We start from the raw sequence: 26,244 nt of genomic DNA on the forward strand, positions 1-26,244 counted from the left end.
TTGAGACATTTTTGCATTTATACTCATAAATGAGAACAGAAAACAATTGTCTTCTCTCTTCTCCATGTCTTTAGAGGTATTATCTCAAACTGTTTGACAATTTGTTTATAAAAGATGAATCACACAAATTAGGCAAATGTAGGTTTCTCTGACATAGTGAAATTTGAATTGGGTTTCTTCCAAAGCAAAAAAATAGCTCAGTTGTACAATCACCATGTCCTTATCTGGGGATGAATAATCTTTTACTTAATTTTTCAGCTTTTCCAGGTAAATGCCTTTTCATACTCTCTTCTCCTTCTTCAACAAATCCTAGTAATTTTATTTTTTGAGAGCATCATTTACTTCAGTCCATTTGCAGATTTGTTGGAATGATGTTACCTGAATCAGTCATGTAATTTTTCTCATCTCTCATCACCTATGGTTATGCCTCCATTTTATCTTTATTATGCTTTGCTCTTTCCCTTAACATGTTGAATGAGAAACTTTTTACTTTATAATCATTTATAAAGTACTTGTCTCAAGAAAACAATCTCTTTTATCTGTCTAAAATTTAATTTATCAGCATTAAATTTTTATATTGTATTTTTTGTATTCTTTCAGTTACATCCTTGAATAATGACAATGTTTACAATAATAATTTGTAAAGTTTGTTTTTATCCATATATATGTGTGTGTCTATGTATGTGTATGCCATGTGTCTGGGGAGGTCTGTGGAGGCCAGAGGAAGGTGTTAGATCTACCTAGAGCTGGAGTTACAGGGACTTAGGAGTTAATGGATATGGACACAGGTAACCTAATTCAGGTCTTAGAAGAACAGTATCCACTCTTAACTGCCCAGTCAGCTCAGCTGCCTGTACAATAACAAATTTTTATCTAAATACAATTTTTAACGTTTTTCAAATGTGTGATATTTTCTAAAGCTGTATTCCAGTGAGTTGTCTTTCTTTTGGGCCAAACATTTTTTGAATGTGTATAATTAATTTTCAGGGTAGTGAAGAGTTGTCATCTTGTAAAAGTGAAAATTAACCTGTAAGCCCCACTTGCCCATGGAGAAGATAACTTCCTGAAACACTGGAAGATTGAGTTCTTGGGAAATAACAAGCCACACGTTTTGACTCCCCTAACAAAGTTTGTTTGAACCAACTACACCAGATGTGCTTGATCACATATAAGTAGGAGGTATGTAGGCAGGAAATACGTCAGGATGTATGCTTGTCCTTGATTGGACCTGATAGGAAATTCAATGAATTATGGACTTTGCCTTTTTAAGCCTTTGCAAAACATGACTTGTGACCTTTCCTGGGAATCCCAGAACGGACCTGACCAGATTCCATCCCAGTCAGTATTTAATTAAAATTTGCTTCAAATTCAGCTCAAAATTGTGGAACTAGTCTTTCTCTTAAAAATCTCAGGATTAACAACCTCCTAAATTTGTGTTTCTAACTTTATTAGATACAAGTCAAATGAAGAGTCCTGTTGGTCTCTACAGTTTTTTTAAAAAAGAAAAAATGTTTAAGGTCAAATAAAATTTAATGTTCCAATGACATTTACTGGTTTTCATTTGCTAGATGAGATTTAATGAATCTATCAGTAAAAATTTCATCACACTATTCAGTGTCTCAGGCTTGTTTTACTTTTTTTTTTGTCTACAAGTCACAGTTTTAAGAATTTATTTTATTACAAGATTTAGTTACCTCAGTAAAAATAGACTACTAAATTCCTCAGATACCCTTCCAGCTTGCCTCATTTCTTTCTCCTTTCCTTCACTCTTGATTCTTACTCTTAGGGGAGGCTGGAGCAAAGAATAGCACATGACCCGATTTCCATGAGATCAACTCAGTCTACCTTCTTTGTGCTTCAGCATTTAATTTCCCCTTAAAACACATTCATTTATTTACTTGCGTATGTGTCTTAGCTAGCTAGGTTTTCTATCACTGTGAAGAGACACCATGGCCACTGCAACTCTTCCAAAGGAAAACATTTCATTGCGGCTGGTTTACAGTCTCAGAGGTTTAGGCCGTTATCGTCACGGTGAGAAGCACGGCGGCATGCAGGCAGACGTGGTGCTGGAGAAGGAGCTGAGAGCTCTACATCTTGATCTGTAGGCAACAGGAAGTGGGCTGTCTGCCCCACAGTGACACACTTCCCCAAGCAAGGCCACACCTACTCCAATAAGGCACATACTTCCTAATAGAGCCACTCCCTTTAGGGGCCATTTTCTTTCAAACCACCACAGTATGTGTGTGTGTTGGGGTCCATGCTGCCATGGCATGTGTGTGTAAAGGTCAGAGAACAACTTGAGGGGTTGAATTCTCTCCTACCATGTGAGTCCCAGGGAACAGGCCCAGATTGTCAGCCTTGGTAGGAAGCAGCTTTACCCTCTGACCCATCACATTAGCACTAATGTACATTTTAAACACAGTTTTTAAAGTTTCCTCTCTGATCTTTCCCCATACATAGAACAGTGGGCAAAGCACTTGTGCAAGCAGGAACACCTGAGTCTGGATCCCTAATAGTCACTTAAAATGTTGGGCCTGGGCCAGCTCCGAAACTGTGGCCATGGGAGAGCTGTCCCCATTACCAATCTGTTTTGTGGCAACAGGGGCAGGGGAGAAGTGCTCTCCTTCTCCTCCCCTACCACCCCCTGCCCATCAATGCTGGAGGCAGGCGGGAGAGCTGGCCCTGTGGTCCTGAGAGTGGGAGAGTCATCTCTGATCCCCACCAGCTACAACACCCTGGAGAGAAGGCCCTGGACCTCACCAGGGAAGCACAATAGAGCCAACATGGTTAGAGCAGGTGAAGTTGAGCCAACCCCAAAACTGGGATCATGGGAGAGCTACCCCATTTCCCATCTGATGGACCAACTCTACAGCTGCCCAGGCCCAGACCCAGGGTTATGACTTGGCCTGACCCAACATTCACCCCATCTATAATCTATTGGAGATGTGAAGGGACCTGACCCGCAGACCCAAAGCTGCAAGATCTGCACAACACAGGGCACCAGCTGGAAGTCCAGGAAGAGTCCTAGTGGGGGCCCAGCATCAAACGTGTAGTGGAGACTGGGACCTCAAACTAGACCAATGACTCTTTGCAATAAACACTTGAAAGTAGGGATGTGTGGACAAATGGGGTATATAGCGTGACTTGTTTGGGTCACACTGCAGCTTCCATGATGAGATTTTTAATTCCTTCCCCCCTTTTATTTATTTATTTATTTTTTACTTTTCTCATTTTATTTTCTTAGTTCTTCTCTCTTGAATGTTTTATTGGGGGGGGGTGTGCAGGGGCAGAGAGTAGACACTAAGGAACTGGAAATGAATGGAATTATGATAGATGATGTAAGAAACACATAGAATAAATAAATTTTATTTAAATAATTGGGCCTGTTGATGTATAACTGTAATCCCAGCACTGGGGAGTGGAGACAGAGATGGGCAGGTCCCATGGGTCTCCTAAATTTTCATTGTATTTGAAACAGCAAGCTCCAGATTCCATGAGAGGAACTGTCTCAGAAGATAAGGTGGAAAAGACACCCAAACTCCATCTCTGGCTTCTGCACATATACACTTAGGTGAGCACACACTTGGACTTACAAGTTCACACATACATATACAGCACATACAAATCCCACTGTACTAAGCAAGACTGAGTTTGAAAGAAAATTCAGTATAGTAATGACAAAACTAATAATATCAGATATATTCAGGACCAGCCAAAATTAGATACCTTTGGAAAATATTAAAAATACACCTTTGAAATTCTGAGTTTCTTTCTGTGGCTTGGAATGATGTTAAGATCCAACATTGCTCTTCAAAAAGCCTACACTTTTCATACAAACTAGACAGAAAGTGTTGTTGGTCCCAAGTTCTCCTGACCTACATGGTCACTGTAATTTGAGTAGCAGTAAGCTGTGTTAGATTCAGAGACAACTTATATTTAATCTAATGTAAAATACTTAAACTGATCATAACAAGGTAAGACTACCATATTGATTAATCTACAAAGAAGAATATGTCATTTCAATAGTATGGATCCAGCCACCCAGTTAATTAGCAGCAAAATGAACAGATTGCTTTGGAAGTCTTTCAGGAGAGAAAAATCCCTCTACTGTTTTGCTTCCAAAGCAAGAACACAATATCCCGTCATCCTGGGTAGGGAAATATTCATTTTTTTCTTTTATTTTTGAGATTATAAGTACATCATTTCTCCCTTCATTTCTCCTGCCTCCAAACTCTGCCATATATCTCTCCTTGCTCCTTTTCAAATTCATGCCTTTTTTCATTAATTATTGTTACGTGAACACATGTATATACACACACCTTCTTAAACTTACCAATTTGTATAAGTTACTACATGTACATTTTAGGGGTGCCCATTTGGTATGGGAACATTGCAGAAAAGGGGATGGAAAGATTGTAAGAGCCAGAGGACTGGGGACTTCGCTGTGAGATCGTGTCTCCTAGTCATGTCAGAAGCTACACCCCTAAACTCTCATAGACACGACCACATACGCATGAGCTGAACAACAACAGACGTGCTAAAGTGGATGGGGGAAGCCTACGAGGTGTACATTCTACCAAAGAACAGCAGATGACCAGGAGATGCTGACGGTGGGAAAAACAGTCTTTCTTTCCCAGGGAAGAGCACACCCATCGGCTATCCAATTGTTTCTATTCCTTAAATTTTACATGCCAGGATGTCATCCATCCAAGGATTGAAAGACAGGGAACCCAAGATGTTGGTGGAGAAAATTGCGACTCCTATAACCTGCATGACCACCCTAAACTGGTGGGAAGCTTTCTGGGTGTTTCTTCTGCCTTCAAACAACAAAAAACCCATAACCTTGTAATATGAAAAGTGTTTGTCTTCATATCTTATTCTATTCTTATAACAATCCTGAAGAAATTATCTTCCCTGTTTTCTAGCAATGAAATTCAAGCTCACCCAGGTCAAACAGCTATTCAAATTAATTCCAGTATACTGCCATATATCTGATGGCAAGGCACTCTCTCACTTCCAATCCCTACCAACACAGGGATAATATATTCCACGATGCCTTGCCCATTAACTTTCCCTGATGAGCTTACCTTTTCCATGAGCTGGCATAGAACGCTAGAAAATTTGGCCATGGAAACTGTTAGCCTTTCCCTAAGCTCACTTTCTTCTTTCAGTCAGTGCCTGACCTTATATTCAGAGAAAATGGGGACAATAGATTTCATATTAAACAGCTCCCTGAGGTACCAAACTATCAGATGGATGCTTCCTTTCCTTGAGTGGAAGCTATTTGGCACAGAGTATATACATATTGCTGTGGTGAGCTCTTCTCCATTGGGAACTGAATTGACCCTCTGTTTTATTTCAAACTAGCACCAAGGCTTATTTAGTTTGAATAGTTAAGGACACTTACGTTACATTTTCTATTCTTCTTGGTTCTTGGTGTATCAGCATCACTTATCATGTCTTAACCACAATCTCAAATGCCATATGAATGAAAAACGGGCAAACAAAATAACCACTATCACTACCACAAGCATCCCCTCAAAGTCTATTATTTTGTATGGTTTATTTGCTACTGTTCCACACGATAATTTGTCAAAACTCTGAATTTCATTGAGAGAGGAAGATGGATTGATTTTGTCAGGAGCAAAGCACCATTCTCCATCACCAGAAGAAGCTAATCAGGGGAGCACATCTGTGGGCAGCATGCACATTCATCCTAGGCTGGATCCCAGGCTATTATGAGATATAACTAATCACATCTCTGTACCCGTCTCAGTCTGTAATAACATGCTCCTCGGTGACGTCAGTGGTTACAGGAGATGGATGTCACATGCTCAGATGGAGTATCTGCGTATAGTGCAGCAACAGTGTTCAATGACTGTAGCACACTTTTCCACCACAGCAATCTGTCACCACAAGTCTTCATCACTGAAAATTTCAGGCACACTGGACTGGTCTGGAGCCATCCAGAGTTGTCCAGTGGAGCTGGAAAGCCTACCAGTGCCCATATCCTCAAATACAACAATTCTGCCTCCCCCAGCAGCTATCAACTGCCCGCTCAGTATGTGTTGGGGCCTGAAGAACACCTCTCCCATCTATGCAGGAATTTTGGCTTGTTCTTCTGTGGGTAACACAGCTGCTGTGAGTTCCTGTCAAGAAGACAGCATTAAGTTGACACTTTCTGCACACTACATGCATGTCTATAAACTCGGTTTTCCACTCATTTATCCTCCAACAGATAATTGGAAGAATAGAAATAGCAAGCAGACAGCAGCAGTCAGAGGTTCAGGGCCAGCACTGACTTAGACCTTAAGTCTTTAATTTCCTAGAAAAGAATCTCCTGCCTTCATACTAAGAGGCTGAGCTCCTTAAGGTCACTTTTTACTTTAAAATTTCATGCTGTAAAAAAAAAAATGCCATTCAAAAGCACTTTTGGTGCACCTTCTCTTCTAAACTACAAATTGCTTAAGAAGCAAGAGCAGGGCATACACTCTTAGAACATTTTTAAGTTTTAAATCTTAAGACATAACTTAGAGCATTTTAAACTTTAAAGAGCAAGTGCTTACAAGCATGAGGAATGACAGAAAAGGCCAATAAAATGTGTTTTCCAAGAACACAAATTGCAGGTTTCTACAACACAACTAGCACAAGGTATTTACTTGCGTGGGAAATTAGAATTTACTCATAATTTTCTGATTGCTAAAGCAAAAGTAAAACAATGGGCTGGACTTCCATTTTCTAATTTGCAAAGAGATTACATAGTGCGTTTTTTTTGTAGAAAGAATAATTTCATGTAAACAAATATTGCTAGTATAATTGCTACTTTGAAGTTAATTGGAATATATTAACAGTGTACTGCAATGTACTAGAAAAATGCAATCTTCTAAAAGTCATTTTGCTTAAGTTCTTTGTGTGTCCGTCAGTCAGAACCTTGAGAATATTCATAAACCTATGCAATGCTGCCTTGTCTCCTCTTGGTGATGTCAGGTTGGATGACCCTTTCCTTTAATCAGTGTTTCTAATTTTATTTTTTCAGAATGAAAAGTCCCCGGGGAGATCAGCAAGTCGATCAAGCAACATATCAAAAGTAGGTGAAATCTCTCTCATTTATTGATTTCTCCATTTCACGAGTTCAATGAATATTGATAAGGTTTGACCTGTAATTGTAATGTAGGAGAAGTACTCAAATATGATTTGTTAATGGCTTGAACTCTTTCGCACTTTTCCTGCTGGAAACATCATGCTTTCGTGCAATTCAGCTAATGCTGTTTTTCCCCTTTGCTCTCGATACAGAAGGTAATTGTCCACTTTCAGATTTGTCCTGGGAACTGTGGCTCCTTTCCCCTCCATTTCAAACACATAGGGACAACACACTCTTACATCAAAGCCATCAGCACTCATGGCACTGTTCACATGGACTGAAAATGTCAAGATTTCATGTCAACCTCACCAAAATGTATACATTTTTATCTGGATAATTTTTAGAAATCCATTTCTTAAAAACTTTAGTTGGGCCATATTTAGGTTACAGAATCAATAGATAAAAATCAAAATACTCTCTAGGCTGACTTTAAGTCCAAACCAGGAATCAGAATCATGAAATTATTATGAATCTGTACAAATATTCTAGAATTTTTACTAATACAAAAAAAAATCCTGAACCATTAAAATCGGGTGCCATATGATGGGTGGATATGGTGCTTGGGATTTAAAATATAATGCACAGCCATTTTTCAAAATGGGAACTCTGCTTTTCTAAGAGAGTGAGGAGCAAGATGGAGTTACATGAGGGCAAATTCCATGTCAGGGTCTTTCACTAGCCAGGGAACTTCCACGTTCCCAGCCTTAATTCTGTACTAGTAATTTTCCATTAGTTTCTCATGGTGGATCTAGAAATGAGTAACAAACATTAGACTTTATGCCAACTCCAGTTTCCTGTTTAGAGAAGCTCCACTTTCTGCTTAGTTTTCAGGAGCGAATGACTTCATTACTCATTGAGAAGTAGGAGTTTTAGAGTGTCATCATTCTCTTCAGCTGGATTCCTGAGTACAAACCTTACAGATGGATAGCATGTGCACACATACTGGGTGCTTCCAGGAATATATCCCCAATTTTGAACACACACATTTCTGCCCATTTCTCTGTATGGAAGACCTCTGTGCTGCAATGCTACCAGCTCTCTAGGATGCCTACATACCATTCTTTGAAAGATGATCCAGAACACAAGCACTCATATGCTCACTTGCAAAACATTCAGGATTCAAAACTGGTGTAGTTGGAGTAAGTGTTACCCAGAAGCCTATGTGTTTCTGGCTTGATAGTGTAAAAAATAGTAGAACCATGGTGCAATTGAGTGATAGATTGGTAGACCATTTGGGGAATGCCCTAGAAGGGTATTGCTGGAGAAGGCCCCATCCCTTGCTCTTTTTATGCTACACCACCAACTCTCACTGTGATGTGTTCCCCCCTCCTCCTGCCCCATTGAAAGTCAAAAAGCAATAGACATTCCTAGTCATTGACTCAGTCTCCAAAATTGTGATTCAACACAATCTTTTCTCTTGAAAACAGTATTGTCTCTGGTATTTGTTATAGTAATGAAAATATGATAGAACATCACTGTTTTGAATTTTTTCAAGTTGTACTACATTCAATTTGAATTACATTCAAATCATAGTTCCTCAAATCCTCTGAGATATTTGAGAAGGAATGTGCCCTTCTGGTTGAGAACACTTCGAAGGATGAGATCTTAAATTCAGGGCTCTCCTCTGTTGCTTCCTGAGATAATCACCTAAACTCACTAAGATACTTACTCTCTCATGATAAAGCTAGTCACCTGAAGGATTTCTTCATTTTGTTTTATATTAACAAACCATCTTCTAAATGCCTGTCATCCAAGCCTCATAGGAGAAAGCCCACCCAGAGCCATGAAATAGTGGCATCTTTGTGAACAGATTAATGTTGAGCAAGTAACAACTTCGAAGCTAGTATTGGGGCTGGCAGCTCTATTACAACACCAAATTGCCATGATCTAGGAGCTCAAATATATCCTCTTTCCAAACTGCTGTATGAAAAAATGCAATGTGTTCACAATTTTCAGCCTTTTAGCTAATTCCTTTAGAAAGTATATAAAGTCACAAAGGTCCCTTCCCATCTCTGACTTCTTAAAGATTCTCTGACCTTTTGTTTGGACATGAATGAAAATCTTTTCTCTGTTTACCTTAGTTCTCTCACAGAACAGTTTCAACTATCACACCCTGGTAGATTTCTGTGAATCTAAGTCTCTTAACCCAATACAACTCTCCTTGTATTTGTGTCAGAATGATAGTCAAAAGTGATAAATACATGACTGGGTCCTCATTACTCTTATGAAATACTAAATGTTAAACTCTTCAATAATCCTGTGGACTACTGAGTATGAAATGACAAAACCTATAAATATTTGAATTCTTTCATTTTCAGGTGTTAGAGAAGAAATTATCAAAACTGGAACAGAACTTTCATCCTTTAAGATTGTCAAAATAAGTTTATGTTAAAATATTGTAATTTTCAAGGGTCTGAGAATCAGTAGAGTGGAGTCATAAAGAACATGGATAGCATAGCAGGGCACCTGCTGAGAAGAGTTATTAAATTTCCTTTATAGCTTATCTATAAATGGAGAAAGAGCAGCAGCATATATATCTTGGTAAGGCTCTTGAAAAATGGTTAAGCCATGTGTAAGTATCAGCTTCTCTAGCTGTGGTGCTCCAAATATTTAGACCTCAATGACAGCATCAACAAAGCACCTAGGACTCTCTCTCTGGTCAATGAATTTGAGACTGTAATGTATGCACTGTTTATTTTTTTAGGTGAACCAGATTAAATTAGACAGTGATAAGATGAAGAAGACATTAAAAATACTGTATATTCCTTTCAGTTTAAATGTTTTATATTCAACAACAATAAATGCTTTTAGGCCAGCATTAGTGTAACTCACACTGGCTGTCTTCTCTACCCTTTTTCTAGTTTGTGCTAAACTCCATCCATTAATACAGGAATGTTTCAGGATATAGTAAGAACACCTTCCAGGATAGGATAGCAAAACTTCCCGCATCCTTAGGTCTGCCCCCCACCTGGGTCTTCTCATTCCTTAATGAATGAACAGACCTTCCAATCAACAGTTCTTACTGGATGTTTCTCTTGTTCTGTGCTGGAATAGTGAAGCAATAAAAATGTAGACTGAATCTTCAGTGAGCTCAAAGGACAGAATTGAGAGAAAATGTATAATATTACTGTGCATATAAGCATAAAATATGTGGACAATATATGTGCACACACATAGAATATACACAATGTGCATACTCTGTATAGATGTGTATATACACACTATACACACATAAGATATACACTCTACAACAGCATGTGCCCAAAACACTTAACAGATCTGAAAGTCCAAAAGGCCTGCTGGCACGTTTGGTTGCTGTTTGCATCTGAGAACTTGGACTTCGGAGGTGGAGTGCTGTCCTACTCATGGATTTCACCAGTTCACCGGGCTGGAACTGCAAAACATGTGGCTTATCCCAAGCACATGCTTTCTTTCGGGGAGCCTGAACTAATTGCATGAGTGAAGCAAATGAGTGACCAGAGGACCAGCCCCGGTTAAAGTCTAGACCAGCAGTCTCTAGTGAGTTTCCCTGGTAGACGAAGTTGCACAGGTGCCATTATCACCTTTTTCTTAGGGATAAAATATTTCCTGGGGAACTGTGCTCTGCTTTTGTTAGACGCCTGCTGCTTGTTCCTGTGAACTTGAGCCCACGTGCATTTTCTCTGCTTATTTTCTTTTGAATTTTTCACTGTAATAAATCAAAGCTGGGATATGATTACATTCTCAAGCCTGAGGACCCTTAGATCTCAAACAGTAAACATGGCCAAGGGGACCCCAAACACGCCGTCCTGAAAAGGAGTGCAGAGGCTGTGAGGAGTGGTAAAGATTATCTTTATTTAATTGCAGTAGGATAGCTCAAAGGGAGTTTCTTAGAAGAGTGTACATAAACAAGGACTTCAATGTGTGATGTAGTTAGCTGTTAGGAAACATGTTGAAGGGAATATAAGTACGTACAAGAATTTGGAAGGGAGGAAGCAGATTATAAAGAAGGCAACATAAAATAGCCAAGGAGCTATTATGAAAACACTTTGAATACATTCTCTTTAGTGTGGTTGTACAGGTGCCATTGGGCCTGGAAAATGGTCAGCAAGGTCCTCAAGCCTTTATCCTGTCTCGGTGAACAAGGATGAATGTGAACATTATATTTGCCATTTTAGAATTACATAATATATACACAATATAATAAATGCATAATAAACCTAAGTTGTTAGCGAACATTAAAATCACATTTTTAGTTTTTAACCTCTGAATAAATTTTTCTGACAATTAATCTCTGAATAAACCTATGAATTGTTCAGTAACAATTATATTTTGTGATTTCAGGTTATTTTGACATTTTTATAAGCTTATGTTTTTTGTTTGTCTTAACAATATTAGACAGTTAGACTATACCATTTTTCTTTTTTATAGATTCTCTATATATACCAGCCTGGCCTTTACCTCTGTATTTCTTGATTCAGCCTTGTAAGTGCTAGGATTATAGACAGGTGCTACCACAACATTTTTGTGTTTTTTTTCTTAGTATTTCTTATTTTAGTAATGACGGTATGCTTTTAATATATTAAAGTTAATCCAAGACCTATAGTTAATCTATATAGTTTGAAACAATGTAAAAGATATTGTTAGAAAATCTTGTGTAAAGAGAGCAACCTTCACTTTTATAACACACACTTATTTTGAAACTTTTAATACATTATTAGTTCTCATTACTACTTTTAGCACACACATGATTTGCAAGTCCCTAAAGATTAAAACACAGCCAAATCCCATATGTCCTTCACCTTTTCTATGATAGGGGATCATTTTATTCAGCTAGCAACAATATGTGCTTTACCAGAGAATCCTCTCAAAAGCAACTGTCACAGAGAAAGAAACTTAGTTCCATTCAAGTTCACAAAATTGTTCTACTGAATAAAGTCTGGTTTTTGGTTTGTGCACAAAGCAGTTCATAAAATCAAATTCACTTATGAAAAGAAATTCAAAAGTGACTACCTTAACAAAATGATACTTCAGTGAGTTTTCATAATTTCTTAGTATATTCCCCAGACTATATTGACTTGACAGGTTTCATCTAAATTTTTCATTTGGTTTCTGCCTGGAAATATCCTCTATAAGGTTATCATGAAAATGTTATATAGCTCTAAAATAGTATTTTTAAAGATTTCTCTTATATGACTACCCCAGCTCATTTCACAATAAAAGAAGATGAATAATGTAGTCGAAACAATTTCTTCAGCAAATACCTTTGAGGATGTGCTATTAGGGTGGATCATAGCATTTAAATGTGTGTTATCTTGTGATCAAATTTATGCTTCATTTGACTTGTGGAAAACTTTATCGCTACATATTTCACAAGATTTGCCTTTAAGATTCCAAAGCATTTCTTAGCAAGGTCAAGCTGAACATGTTCCTAACGTGTAAAATATACCGGGAATGCCTTCAGCTGAGGCCAAGCCAAGCATTTGTGTTACTGAGCAGGTTTTAATGTTCTGATTTACTAAGAAATCCTTTTTGGTAATACAAGGGACCTATAAATCAGCTATAACCTCAGACAGCACACCTTTAGAGGATAACCTGGATGTATTGATGAAGTAAAAGAATATATTATATTGAGAAATAAATGGAACTAACTAGAGAATTTTCACAGATCCTCAGTCTAGGTTCCTCTTGAGACCAAAGCTGAGTGAATGGATACAAATTCAGTTGAATTAGTAAAGGTGTTGAGGACTATTACAAAAACCTGAAGCTTCTTGTTGCTTGAGACTTTATTTTATGTATGTCCATTCCTTGTGAGTGCTCATCTAATCTCATGACTTTATAGGTTAATAACGCTCAGACCGGTTAAGCCAAAATTTCATCCATAAAATCCGGATTCAAATATCGTACTTTAATAAAATCACATAGATGTATTATAGGCCAATTGCTATATAAGATCCTGAGATAAGGATTTTTGCAGTGATATTCTAGGCAAGTAGAAGTGGGAGAAAACATTGCTGAAATGATAGAAGAAATTCAGGAAATGAGAAGTCAAAAAAAAGACTCCTTGTTCTGATGGGAGACATGTAGTTTTGTCTTTCTGGAGGCCAGGGAGCAATCTTTTCATTTTTTACTGGCCACTTACTGGCTCAACAGCTTTCAGAGACAGGGAGATTTCTATGCACTCTGGCACTTTTTTAATGCAAGTAAATAACCCAAAAGCCACAGTGACAAGTTCCCGAAGAGAACCACAGTTGTAAAATTTTAGAAACAAAACTACATGGAAATTGAGAGAATCGTAGACTCACATATGTTCAAAGGGACTAGAAATGATTTCATCACAACTGTGACAGTATCTTCTCTGCTCTATCTTCTGTCTTCATGTGATCTATATATTCTTGTAGATGATGACTGGTTACAATTTCTAAAGAATAAACCTAGAATGACAGGATAAAAGAGTGAGCTTTTACTATTGTAAATGTCAAGCAAAATCCAATTCATCTTCTTCTCTGAACCATCCTTCCAAAGTCTCTTTCATGGCAAAATGGTTCTAACTTCCTTTCCTTGTGACTCTGACCTTGACAGTGGCTAAAATCATTTAGTGGGCATTGAATTGGAGTGTGAAAAATATTTGGTAGCCTCAAACACCCCTCCTCATCATAGGCAAGTTCCATTCTTCACTGAATTACTGTACTTTATACCAGACAATGTAACCTGGTCACAAGATCTAGTCACATGGTCCACGGGTGCCCACCTTCTGTTCTTTGTTCTTCCTAGGGTCCAGGAGCAGGTCAAGGCCTCTTCTTAAGTAATGTTCTCTACAGACGGGAGAGTGATCTACAATATCCATACTTGGCAGTTTCGAATGAGTGGGTTTATTGTATGTACAGAAAGAAGAATTTAAAGTAAATAGCAAGTAGCAGATAACAAAAGGCAGCTGATAGAAAATATCATCAATTCAAGTGCTTACAACTTATGACATAAGTGACTTGGGTAGTCTGATTGAGAGAAAAAAAACAGAATTAATAACATCGAATTCGAGTTTACACACATCCAGCAGAAGTGACTGGGAAGTAGCCAGTCATGTTGGAGTTCATGATTCAGGTGTCCCTGGCACAGCGTCCTTTCCAGCCATGCTGTGGCTGAGCTCTGGTTTTCCATTCCCACTCCAGGCATGTTTATGCCTCTGCTGGAAATGGTTTACCCTTTTATTGTATAAAAGCAGAACTTTTTAGAACCCTTAGTTGTTTGCTGCCTTTCCTGTCCTCTTGTTACAGGGCCAGAGGGCAGCCTTTCACTACATAAAAGGCCTTGGAGGTCACCTTGAGACAAACACACCTGGATCTAAAATACAAGGCTCTACCCTGCCTCCAGAGCCAGCTTCTCAGTAGATTTAAATGGTATATGACAATTAAGCAGTTACTATACATTCTACATGGTAAAGAGAATTCTCATGTGTTCTGATGAAATCTGCTACCTCTATCTATGACATCAAAAATTTCCCTTCAGTTATCCATTTGTATATTTAGTTTATTTGTGTTTCCATTTTCTAAATAGAACACTTTATTTGGATAGGGCAGACATGGTGGAGATTCAATTGTGTATGTATGGAAGATAAATTAAAATATAAATAGAAACTATACACTTTTGATGGTTGACATCAAACCTACATTTCATTTTTGTTTATCATAGTACTTCTGGGAACTCAAAATTCGCCGTTTATTATTGGTCTGAGATCAATGTAGCTTGTGTTACAGCTGCGAGCATTGAAGAACCTCTTCTCATCCAAGCTCCCTCAAAACTAGTCTTTGTCACCTAACAAAGGAATTTGTGAATTATTGTAAGTGAGGCTTGTCATGCGTTCAACATTCAGATTCCTGCCAAGCATTCTGGGTCGTATCTAACAGTAGGATGAAGTCTGTTCTTCACTTAGGAAGAAATGCACTAGCATACACAAATGCACAGAGTTCCTAAAACATGTGCATTTGAACTGTCTTTGAACATTTGTAGACTTTTTTCTTACTGCCCTATGGAATGTACACATGTAATAAACATTCAGAGTATTAGCTATCCCTAGATCTGCTAACACATGATACCATCAATATAATGGACTACTCCTGTGTTTGAAAATTGTCAGGCCATTGAGGTCACCTCCAATCTGTATGTTGACATGTTTGTAGCTAAAGTTTTCCTGCCTGGCCCACAGTCAGGACAAATCTCTCTCACCCAGCTTCCTGTTCTCTCAATTCTCCTCTCTCTTAGTCCCGCCTATACTTCCGGCCTGGCCACTGACCAATCAGTGATTTATTCATTGACCAATCAGCAACACATTTGACATACAGACCATCCCACAGCACTTCCCCTTTTCTTTTCTTAAAAAGGAAGGTTTTAACCTTTACACATCTCCAAAGTCAGCTTGGTATATTTGGGAATTTGGGTGTAGCTTCTCTTACTACTTCCTGCTGGAGGGGGGCGCTGTATCTTCTGGGGAAACAAAGAAAATTTTAGAATTATGGAATAGTCCATGAGGGTGTATTGTCTGAGCCAGTTGCCTTCAAATCGTTCTGGATGTTGGATCATCTGGGCCATGGTGTCATCGGAGACCTTAAAGGGGGTCTTGGCTGGTCAAACCTGATGTATCTTAATCTGGAACAAATCCATAGCCTTTGGCTTTCTGTGAGAACAAAAGAGACTCTTTTCCAAAGCAACATATCCTTATATCCAAATTTTGAAGTCAAGGTACCTTTAAAATATACATTTTGGCATAACTCAACAGCTTTTACAATCAAATGTTTTTCTGCAGTTAAAAATCCCAAAGACAACACAATCCAGATTCTCTGTGTAATATTCATCTTCACGTGGCTTATTTTTTATATTAATTTTACTGTCTCTTTAAAGACTTTATTTTTTAAAACTATGTATTTGTTTATATAACTGTATATATCACCTTTTTTGTCTCTTTCAAGCCTACGTATATTTTACACATATTTTAAACTATTACATCTGAATCTGTCTTATTGTGAATCTATTGCTTTAAGCTGCAGCAGCTATGGCTGCTGGCTCCACCCACCTCAGCTTCCCAACATGGCGGCGGTAGTTTACCACCAGCTCTGGGAGTTATCGTGGGTCTCTATGCTTTTATCCAAGCAGCGTGTAGCCCAAAATACTCTTTTTGTTTTGTTTTGTGCTAGCAAAGTCTAAATCCACCATGCAGCTTAATGTGCCACTTGCAGAGGCCTCATTCCCGCCATACTGCAGGTCGAGCTCGCACGCTAGGAACCCACCAGTAGCTCAAACCGGCAGCTGCCGCTCATTTGAGAGAGACAATTAGGAAACTGTTTTTAGCTCCGTTTTAGAATCTTTTTTCTAAGTTTTTAGGTGGAAACTCTTGCCACCACGTTGGATGCCATTTGTAGCTAAAGTTTTCCTGCCTGGCCCACAGTCAGGACAAATCTCTCTCACCCAGCTTCCTGTTCTCTCAATTCTCCTCTCTCTTAGTCCTGCCTATACTTCCTGCCTGGCCACTGACCAATCAGTGATTTATTCATTGACCAATCAGCAACACATTTGACATACAGACCATCCCACAGCACATGTTCATAAGCCAAGTCCATGAATATATATTGATGTCCATGCCACATGAACGTAAACTACTTTTGATCCTCATTTATAATGAATGTTGCAAATAACACATCACAAATTTCTGACCTCCTGTCACATGCCAGATCGGGTATTCATCTTTCTCTAAGATACATAGCACATGTAGCACAACACTCTATTAGAACTTGTTGCTGTTTGTGTGATGGACCATGATTCTGTAGATAGCAAAACCACGAGGTTAAATAGTGATGTGATGAAATCATTGGCGTTGTGTCTCTTTAAAAATGTATTGTTATTGCTTTTGGCCTTGCATATATGTCATGACACATACGGGAAGTCCAGAGGACAACTCTGTGGCCTCAGGCCCCTCCTTCCACCGTTGTATGTGTTCTAAGACTTGAGCTCATGTCACCAGGCTTGTTCAGCAAACCCCTTTACCTGCCAAGCTGTCCTGCCGGCTCTCTAGTTTTATGCCTATGCCTAATACAACAGTCAAAGTGACCTTTTTCAAGCATAGATTAGGCAGAATCTTGTTACGGTTTAGAACCATTAACATTTTCTATATCCCTCAGAACAAAAATAAACCTTTAAGTCAAGCGTAGTGGCATATGCCTTAATTCCCAGCACTCAGGAAGCAGAGACAGGTGGATCTTTATGAGTTCAAGGCCAGGCTGGTCTACACAGTGAGTTCTAGGATAGCCAGATCTACATACTAAGACCCTGCCTTGAATAAACAAACAAGCAAACAAACAAACAAACAAGCCCTTACATTGACCAAGAAGTCATCATTGGGAATGGTGCTCTCTCCCTAACAGTGTTTCTTTTTCTCTTGCTGTTGTTACTCAGTTCCAGGCATACTGACTTCTTGCTGCTCCTCAAACAGGATTTCCTTCAGAGCACTTAACCTCTGCACTGCTGCTTCCCTTAAAGATCATCGTTGTTCTGGGAACATAGAACAATGGCAGAGTACTCGCTTAGCACGCCCAGGGTGATTGTGCTGTTCTTATAATCTTAGTACTGTTCCCTGTATAAGGGGGTAGGGGGAGGCAAGGATGCCTGCTATCAGCATGATCAGCTTCCTCTCACTTTTTCTATCTTTTCAAATTTCATCTTCTCAGTAAAAACCTATCTCTGCTTCCTCTTCCCTTTTAAATGCTGTATTAATTTTTTCTTCATTCTTGAAAATTTCACACGTTTGCAATGACACAGGATCCATCCACCCCCTGTTTCTTCCTTCCAGCTTCCTCCATGTACCCCATGACATGGTTCCCTCCCAACTCCCTGGAATATCACAGAAGAGAAGGAAGAGATCACTTAAGTGACCGATGATGGAGAGGAGCATCTGGAATTCAAACTTCCAGACTTCCTGTGGCTGTCACACTCTTCCGTTGTTTCCTCAAAGAAGGGTAGCTTGGTCTAGGCCCTCAAACTTACAACCACCCTGATTTACCTCCCCAATGCTGCCATCATGAGTGTGCACAACAAAGCCAAATAACTATATTTCCCCTTAAAATTTTCATCATGACCCATAGCATTGTATTTTATTGGCTCTTAGGGCATAATTTCTTTCTTCACTCAGTGTTGCTTCTTCAGTGTGTAGAAAATTTTTAAGTAGGACAGATTTGATAAATATTTATTAAATGAATATATAGAGACTGTTGTATTTAACTCATGCATCTTTATCATGGAATTTATGGACTCAGAGCAAGTACCATGTCCATGCCTGTCCATGGCAACTATGACCGAATACACCTCATTTTCACATAAAGCCGTAGAGAAGTTCTGGTACATAAACTATACCGAATGTCAACCAATCTGTTCTTGAAGAAAGGGGGCAGTGCCAGTATCTCTGTCAAGCAGACAGTGACCTGCTGACATAGAGTGTATGGATCTCTGGGTAAGAATGTTGTTATTTAGCCAGAGGCAGAGGGAACAGTCAAGTTCATCAACAAACATCTGAGCACCTGACTGATGGGGCACTGATGACTGATGCCATCTTATTTACGCATGTGTGTTCTATATTGTTAGCTTTTGTTAGGACGTTTGCTGCTCTAGTGGGCTTCCCTGAAGATCTGGCTAGAACCCCTCAGCAGGCTATCATTACTGTATTTGATCATTTATAGCCACAAAAGTGCAAGTCAAAGTTTCCCTAGTATATCCTAGAGGGAGCAATATATTTCTCCCTGCTCCTATTATGCAGCAGAACTTCCTCACACTGTCAGCCAGTACCACCTCCTGAGAACCCAGAGGTCTTCTGATCTACTAATGCAGGACAGGTCCTGCCTAACATCATCTCACATTCAGGGACTCAGACGCTGTGACAGTAATGTATGATGCTGGGACTTATATACCACAACGTGCCAGGTGCTGCCTGCTTGACAGTGCAATTATAAAGCCTTAGAAAGGGTAGCATCAGAGCTATCACCTTAGAAGACAGCCCAGGAAAGGGAGACTAAGTCTCATAGAGTACATCCCATTTTGTACCAACGTACATAAGATAGGGCAAAGCCCTGCCTTTGGGGGATCCCTAGTTTTGTCCAAAAATTAATGGGTAACAATAGACATTATCCCAGTCATGATCATTTCCAGTAATCTACTTGGCTAATGTGTGTTTACTAAAGGTACCACTTAGGGTTCTGTAGGTTTATAAATTCTGGTCCAAAGAAGGGATACTCTCAACATGAGACACAGTAGAGAGTTCTAATATTGGAAGCCGTGACTGTGGTTTGGTCATTCTGAGGTCTTTTTAACAGAACATCAGTAAGTGGAGGTATTCGTTACCATTCAAGTTAGCATTTGTCAGCTTGCGGAGTTGGATGAGAGGCTCGTGTTGTATTCTGGCAAATGATAGAAATATCAGGGTATGAAATACATTTTCTCTGTGATTCTTGAGCTATGCATTCGTCCTTTTTCAACATTACAAACATATTCGGTTTTAAAGCTCTCTAGTCACTAGAAGACTTGGAAATCCTTTTAAATGTATTTTTATGTGAGCCACATTGGAAAGCTGGGGGGATTCATTTTTAAAGCGAGAAAATTTGTCTCAGGCTTTTAAAGGTCTGTTTCCAAGCCCTGTGTTAGCTCTTGTGACTAAAGTTTTGAAGAGAATACTCACAAGGAAGTTAGCATCAATAGTAATTCATCTCCCACAACATCGTAGTAGACAGGTAGTCTCTTCAACCATTTAGTTCTTCATGTTCTGTCGCCACCCTGAAGATCCCCTAGGAAGATGAGGACTCCCAGGGAAGTCTGGACCAAAAGAATTTTACTTGAAAAATAGAGCTTGTTTTCCAGAAGCTCCATGCTTGCAGGACCAAAGTGTAGAAATGAGACTGCAGGTTAGCTCAGGTGTCATACCCAGTGGGGCATGGAATTAGCATTAGAATTTCATCTTTGTGCTTTGAATCTTCTTAGCTGCAGAACCCTGACCTTACATTCATAGTATAGAAGGTCCACATCTCTTGATGCACTGTACAGCCACACAGAGGTCCTCCAAAGAACTCAGAAATTAGGTCATGCCAACCAGTCTTCGGGAATGCACAAGGAAAGCAAAAATAAAGCCAACATACTAAAAGAATAAATATGACAGTGGCAACCTTGACATTTTTAAATAGACCACCCTAACTTAAACTCTTCGACAGTATAATGTGGTGGTATTGTATTCCCCAAAATATTGTGCACCCTAATAAACTTATCTGGGGTCAGAGACAGAACAGCCACTAGATACAAAGGCTAGAAAATGGTGGCACTCACACCTTTAATCCTAGCACTCCAGAAGTAGAAATCCCTCTGGATCTCTGTGAGTTCAAGGCCACATTGGAAACGGCCAGCCATGGTGACACACGCCTTTAATCCCAGAAAGCGAGCCTTTAATTCCAGGGAATGGTAGTAGAAAGCAGAAAGGTATATAAGGTGTGAAGACCATAAACTAGAAGCATGTGGCCTGGTTAAGCATTTGGCTGGTTAAGCTTTCAGGCTTCTAGCAGCAGTTCAGCTGAGACCCATTCTGGATGAGGACTCAGAGGCCTCCAGTCTGAGGAAACAAGACCAGCTGAGGATCCGGCGAGGTGAGGTAGCTGTGGCTTGTTCTGGTTCTCTGATCTTCCAGTTCACCCCAATACCTGGCTCAAGTTTGTTCTTTATTAATAAGAACTTTTAAGATTCATGTTACAGTATATTTTCTTTCATTCCCTCATTTGTACATTAATGTAGGTTGGCATACTTGAAGATGAATTAAGGATATTATTTGTCTTGTTTCTTCTTGGTTTTGTGCTAAGGGTAGAATTGAAGGCTTTGCACATGCTAGGCAAGAACTTTAGCAGCAAACGGTACTACCCAGCCCAATAGTATGTCTTTAAACCGTCCATCCTTTCCAATGATGTCAGTAGTTCTTACCATTTTACAGGTCATACAGAAAGTAATTCTGAGAGCCTTGGCCCCTTTAGGTCCCGGAACAAAATGTTTACTTTTTTGTCGGGGAAATACTCTGTACAGCTGATTTTCAGTAGGAATTTCTTGGTATTGATTCTCCACCATTGCTGTCTGGTGTGGCAGCCATTAACCACGGGTGGCTAGTTAAACGTAAATTAGTGGCAATTATATAAAATTTAAAGCCCAGTTCGGCTGTACTGAACTAACTGATTATGAATGAGCCCTACAGAATTAATGACAGCACTGATTGTCGTAGTAGTTGGCATGGCATGTATGATGTGGGAAGGTCTTTTCCAGACTTCATCCTAGAGTTAAAGCCAGTGTTTGCTTTCCTTTGTAACTCTGAAAAGCAAATGAACAACTTGAAAGTTTTTGGTGCCAGGGTTGGAAATCATCCCTCATCACTGATCATCTCTCAGATTATGTAAAGAAAAACGAGCAAGTAAACGTGAAGGTTTGCTTTTCTTTCCACCAAAAGCAATTTATTTTAAATGAGATTTCCTTGGATTCATTTTTAATTTTTGTAAATATTTACGTTTCAGTGTAATGAACTTCTGAGGTGGCATGAAGAAGATATTCGATGTCAAACTCTATATAAATTGGTGGTTTTCTGGGGTTGTGGGAGATTGTGAGTGAAGACTGGACTCACAGGAAGAGAGCTCGGCACTGTGTCTTGGTACTGTTGGTCACTCTCTCTCTGGGTTTCATCAACTAAAAACAATATAAAAATGGATCTGGACATATGCTTTTCTTTTGAACATCCTCAAAGTCAATAGATTTTATATTAGGAAATAAGATTTCCAATCTAATGACTAGGTTTCATGTAGAGCTCTAATCTACAGAGATAGTCAAAATGATGAGATCATTATGTTCAAATACTTAAAGCAAATTTGAGAAACATTAGACTTCTAAGAAACTACCAGAGGAGTTAAAGTTTTAATCCTCCCCATACGTTGCTTTCTGAACAAAAGAAACGATGTATCACGATGCTGTGCACAGGACATCAGCCTCCCATCTTGTTACCTCTCTCCCTTCCCTTTGTTTCTGAGCTTCTTAGAGAGCAGCTGATTACTTTTAATTCTTATCTGAGCTTGTTTGGGGTTTTTCTTTTCCTTTATCATGTGTGTTACAGCTGAGTCCTTCGACTTGGCTTCTCCTAGGTGCATGTCCTTGGTAACTTACTACTATCTCATATCATTTCCTTTTTATGTCTGTCATCTTCTCTATGTTTGAGGCCTTTCCACAGATCCTACTGTGGATGCTGGCAGCTGTTTTGTTAATGTAATTAATGTGTAGAGTTGATTTGGACTGACTAGGCCAAATAAATCCACTTTAAGACAAACTACCCAATTTGGCTGTCTTTGTTGATCAGATTAACTGGATAATTGTCAAATCTCTATCTCACTAATTACTGCAGAGACACATTAGGTATTCCCTCATTCAATTCTCATTTCATTAAAATTTACCACGAAGGCTGTGTAAATGAATGCTGACACATAGACAGACAAGTTTAAAAGGAAATTCAATAGCCACATGCATTGTTTCCCTTCTCATCTTTCTACTGAAGTAAGAAAAATTTTATTGATATATTTTTTTCTTGCTTACCCAAGGGCAAAGATGAACTTGGGGGACTCTATGTTCATTCCATCCAAAATCCATGATGGCAATGCTTCCTCTCACAACACAGCAAAATTCCCAGGCTTACTGACTTTTTGTTTAAATGTGAGAATAGAGTGATTGATGATGTATTGTGTGCTGCAATCTATCAGAAGTTTTGCTGGATGAAATAAGATTGCCCCTGTAAAGATCTTGGTATACATGGTATGTGCCTGGTAAGAATATGGATGGCTTCTCACCTTTGGGAATTCATATTGATTTTGAAGGCCTCAAGAAATAATCAGTTAGTAGAAGTAGACCTTCAGGGTTTCTTTGATACTCCAAACCGTGGTATTTCCACTATTTCAGGATAATTTTATTTAAAGTAAGGAACAAACAATAAAAATTGCTTTCTTTGATATCTCTTATACAATAAATACCCCAGACAAAAATACATTTGCTGAAACTCTAATAATAATAACAAGCTTGAAGATCACCTACTCATGTCCTGAAAAGAAAATTTTACAATTTGGATTGTGTTTCAGTAAAACAGTTTGGTTTTGCAAAAAGTACTTGTTCTGAAAACAGAGAGCAAGATAGCCAAAAATAGAATTTTTAAAGTAAAATTATTGAGTAATGACAAACAGTTTTTAATTGTTGTATTTGTATATTTGTACAGTTAATTATGATATTAGAACATACTTATTTTATACATAATATATACATTGAGAAAGAGCATTTTTCATATGTGAGTTGAGTCTTTTCTTCACTATTTTTCTAAATAAAAAGATGCAAAAACAGCCGGGAGGTGGTGGCGCATACTTTTAATCCCAGCGCTCGGGAGGCAGAGGCAGGTGGATCTCTGTGAGTTCGAGGCCAGCCTGGTCTACAAAGCGAGTTCCAGGATAGGCTCCAAAGCTACACAGAGAAACTCTGTCTCGGAAAAAAAAATGAAAAAAGAAATGCAATAACAATAAGCTTAGCACTTATTGAGCACATCTCTCAAGTTCCAAGTTTTAGCATTTTACCCAGGATATCGGTCTTTTGTAAAATTCGGAAAAGTCAGATTTAATGCTTGTCTTATGGTTTCTGTTGCTGTTGTAAAGTACCATGACCAAAAGCAATGTGAGGTTTATTTCAGCTTACACTTCCACAATACAGTCCATCATGAAAGGAAGTCAAGGCAGGAACTCAAACAGATGGAAACTTGGAGGCAGGACCTGATGCAGATGCTGTGGAGGAACACTGCTTACTGGCTTGCTCCCTGGGGCTTGCTCGGCCTGCTCTCTTATAACATCCAGAACCACCATCCCAGGTGTGGTCCCACCCACGGTGACCCGGGCTTTCCCACATCAATCATCAATCAAGAAAATGTACCATGGGCTTGCCCACAAGTAGAATCTAGTAGAAACATTTTCTCAATGAGGTTCTCTCTTCCAAAATGATTATAATTTGTGCCAAGTTGATATAAAACTATCCAGCACAAGAATAGAGATAGATTTACATATTCAATACTTGGATATGTGAAGAAAAAACTAGCAGAATCTGGGCCCATATCTACCTATCCCTAACTTCTGCCTTCCACATCCATTCATCCTGCTCTGAACCCAAACGAAGAAACAGAGTAACATAGCATTTGTAGATAACCCCTTTTCCCAGATAGAAAATGATATATTGGTGGTTGAAACACAGAAAAATTACATTTAAATTTTTAATATTTGAAAAATGTTTAATGCAAAAATCCCTATGTTAGGGACATATTGCAGGATGGAACTTTGACATTTATTTGTGTGTGTGTGTGTGTGTGTGTGTGTGTGTGTGTGTGTGTGTGTGTGTTTGTGCCTACGGTAATTTATTTGTACTATGTGTGTGCCTGTTGCACTCAGAAGACAAAGGATGTTGGAACACCTGGAACTGGAGTTACAAGTGGTTATGTGCCACATGTAGCAAGTTCTCTTAAACACTGAGCCATCTCTCCAGCCCTGAACTTTTAAGGGTTCTTAAAGTCACATTTAAAAAACGACTCAATGTCAAGAAACCTAGTAGGTCTCATACATTTGTTGTCACTAACTCTGACAGGAACATGTCTTTTTCTCTTCATATGTTTGTGTGCATGTATGGTTTTCATGCATGTATGTACACACATTCCCATGTGGGAGGATGAACATGTGTGTTCCTATGTGTAGGCACTCAGGGCTGAGGTTGAGACTGTTCCCTTGATCACTCCTTTAACTGTATTCCTTGAGTCAGGGTCCCTCAATAAAACCCAGGACTTAATTCATGACTACTCTCTCTAGTCAGCTTGCTCCAGGAATCGTGTCTCTATCTTCCTAAACTGAAATTACAGAAGGCAGCCACACTCATCTGGCATTTACCTGGGTCCTGGGGATGCCAGCTCAGTCTCCTTGCTTGCTGAGAAAGTATATTTAAGTGCTGAGCCATCTCCTCGGCCCCTGACAGTAACTTTTTCAGATACACTTATGATTTAGAGATTAGAGATTAGAAAACCAAACAGGGATCAGCTGGTTGGCCCTAAATGGCAAAACAAACTAGTGACAGAATCTGGATGTTTAGCTATGCATGCACTTCACTAGTTGCTTGTCTGAGGGCTGAAATATCAATCCACCCCACAGGCCTCTCTTGGACTTCTTTCCAATATGACATGGCAAAGTGTAAATAACCATGGAAGTGGTTATGTAAATTGAAATAAGCCTGCTACAGAGAGGCAAGTACCACATGATCTCACTTATGTGTGGACTCTTCAAATGCTGATCTCATAGAACTTTCCAAAGGAACAGGAAAAAGTAGAGGAGAATGGGGAAGGGAGGAGTGAGAGAGACCTGATTGATAGGAACTGAATTGCAGTATAGGGCAAAAAGATAAGATGTGCACAGGAAGATGATGTCTTAGGGTTTCTGTTGCTGTGAAGAGATACCATGACCACAGCAATTCATAAAAGAAAACATTTAATTGGGGTCTAGCTTACAGGTTCAGAGCTTTAGTCTATTACTGTCTTGACAAGAAGCATGGCAGCATGTAGGCAGACATGGTACTGGATGAGGAACCGAGAGTTCTACACCTTGATCTACAGGCAACAGAGGGAGACTGTGTGCCACACTGGGCACAGCTTGAGCATATGAAACCTCAAAACTTGACCCCACAGTGGCACATCTCCCGCATCAATGCCACACCCCTTATTGACCCTAAACTCTAAAGCAAACTAGTGACAGATCCTGACTGTTTAACTATGCATATACTTCAATAGTTACTTGTCTGAGGGCTGAAATATCAATCTACCCCACAGGGCCACTTCCTATGGGCCAAGCATTCAAACACATGAGTCTATGGGGTCATTCCTATGGAAACCACCACAAATGACAACGGATAATGATAATGTATTGTCTAATTGAAGAGCCAGCAAAATAGTTTAGAATGTTTTTACCACACAGAAATGAAAATTTTTAAAGATATAAACATATTTAACTTGATTAAAAGGTTAT

The 26,244-nt window shown here is 39.1% G+C and overlaps 1 protein-coding gene across 9 annotated transcripts in view; it reads left to right on the forward strand.

Moving 5' to 3' along the window:
* The window catches only part of Marchf1 (membrane associated ring-CH-type finger 1), a 780,423-nt gene that overhangs the window by 618,690 nt on the left and 135,489 nt on the right, over positions 1 to 26,244 (forward strand). For all 9 annotated transcript variants that reach the window (XM_052752369.1, XM_052752365.1, XM_052752371.1 and 6 more), the window contains one exon: positions 7,037 to 7,087. In XM_052752369.1, coding sequence (XP_052608329.1) covers positions 7,037 to 7,087 — 51 coding nt within the window. The remainder of the gene's footprint in view (positions 1 to 7,036; positions 7,088 to 26,244) is intronic.

Source organism: Peromyscus californicus, unplaced genomic scaffold (genome assembly GCF_007827085.1).
Source record: "Peromyscus californicus insignis strain IS unplaced genomic scaffold, ASM782708v3 Scaffold_23__1_contigs__length_62951481, whole genome shotgun sequence".
Taxonomy (NCBI): Eukaryota; Metazoa; Chordata; class Mammalia; order Rodentia; family Cricetidae; genus Peromyscus; species Peromyscus californicus.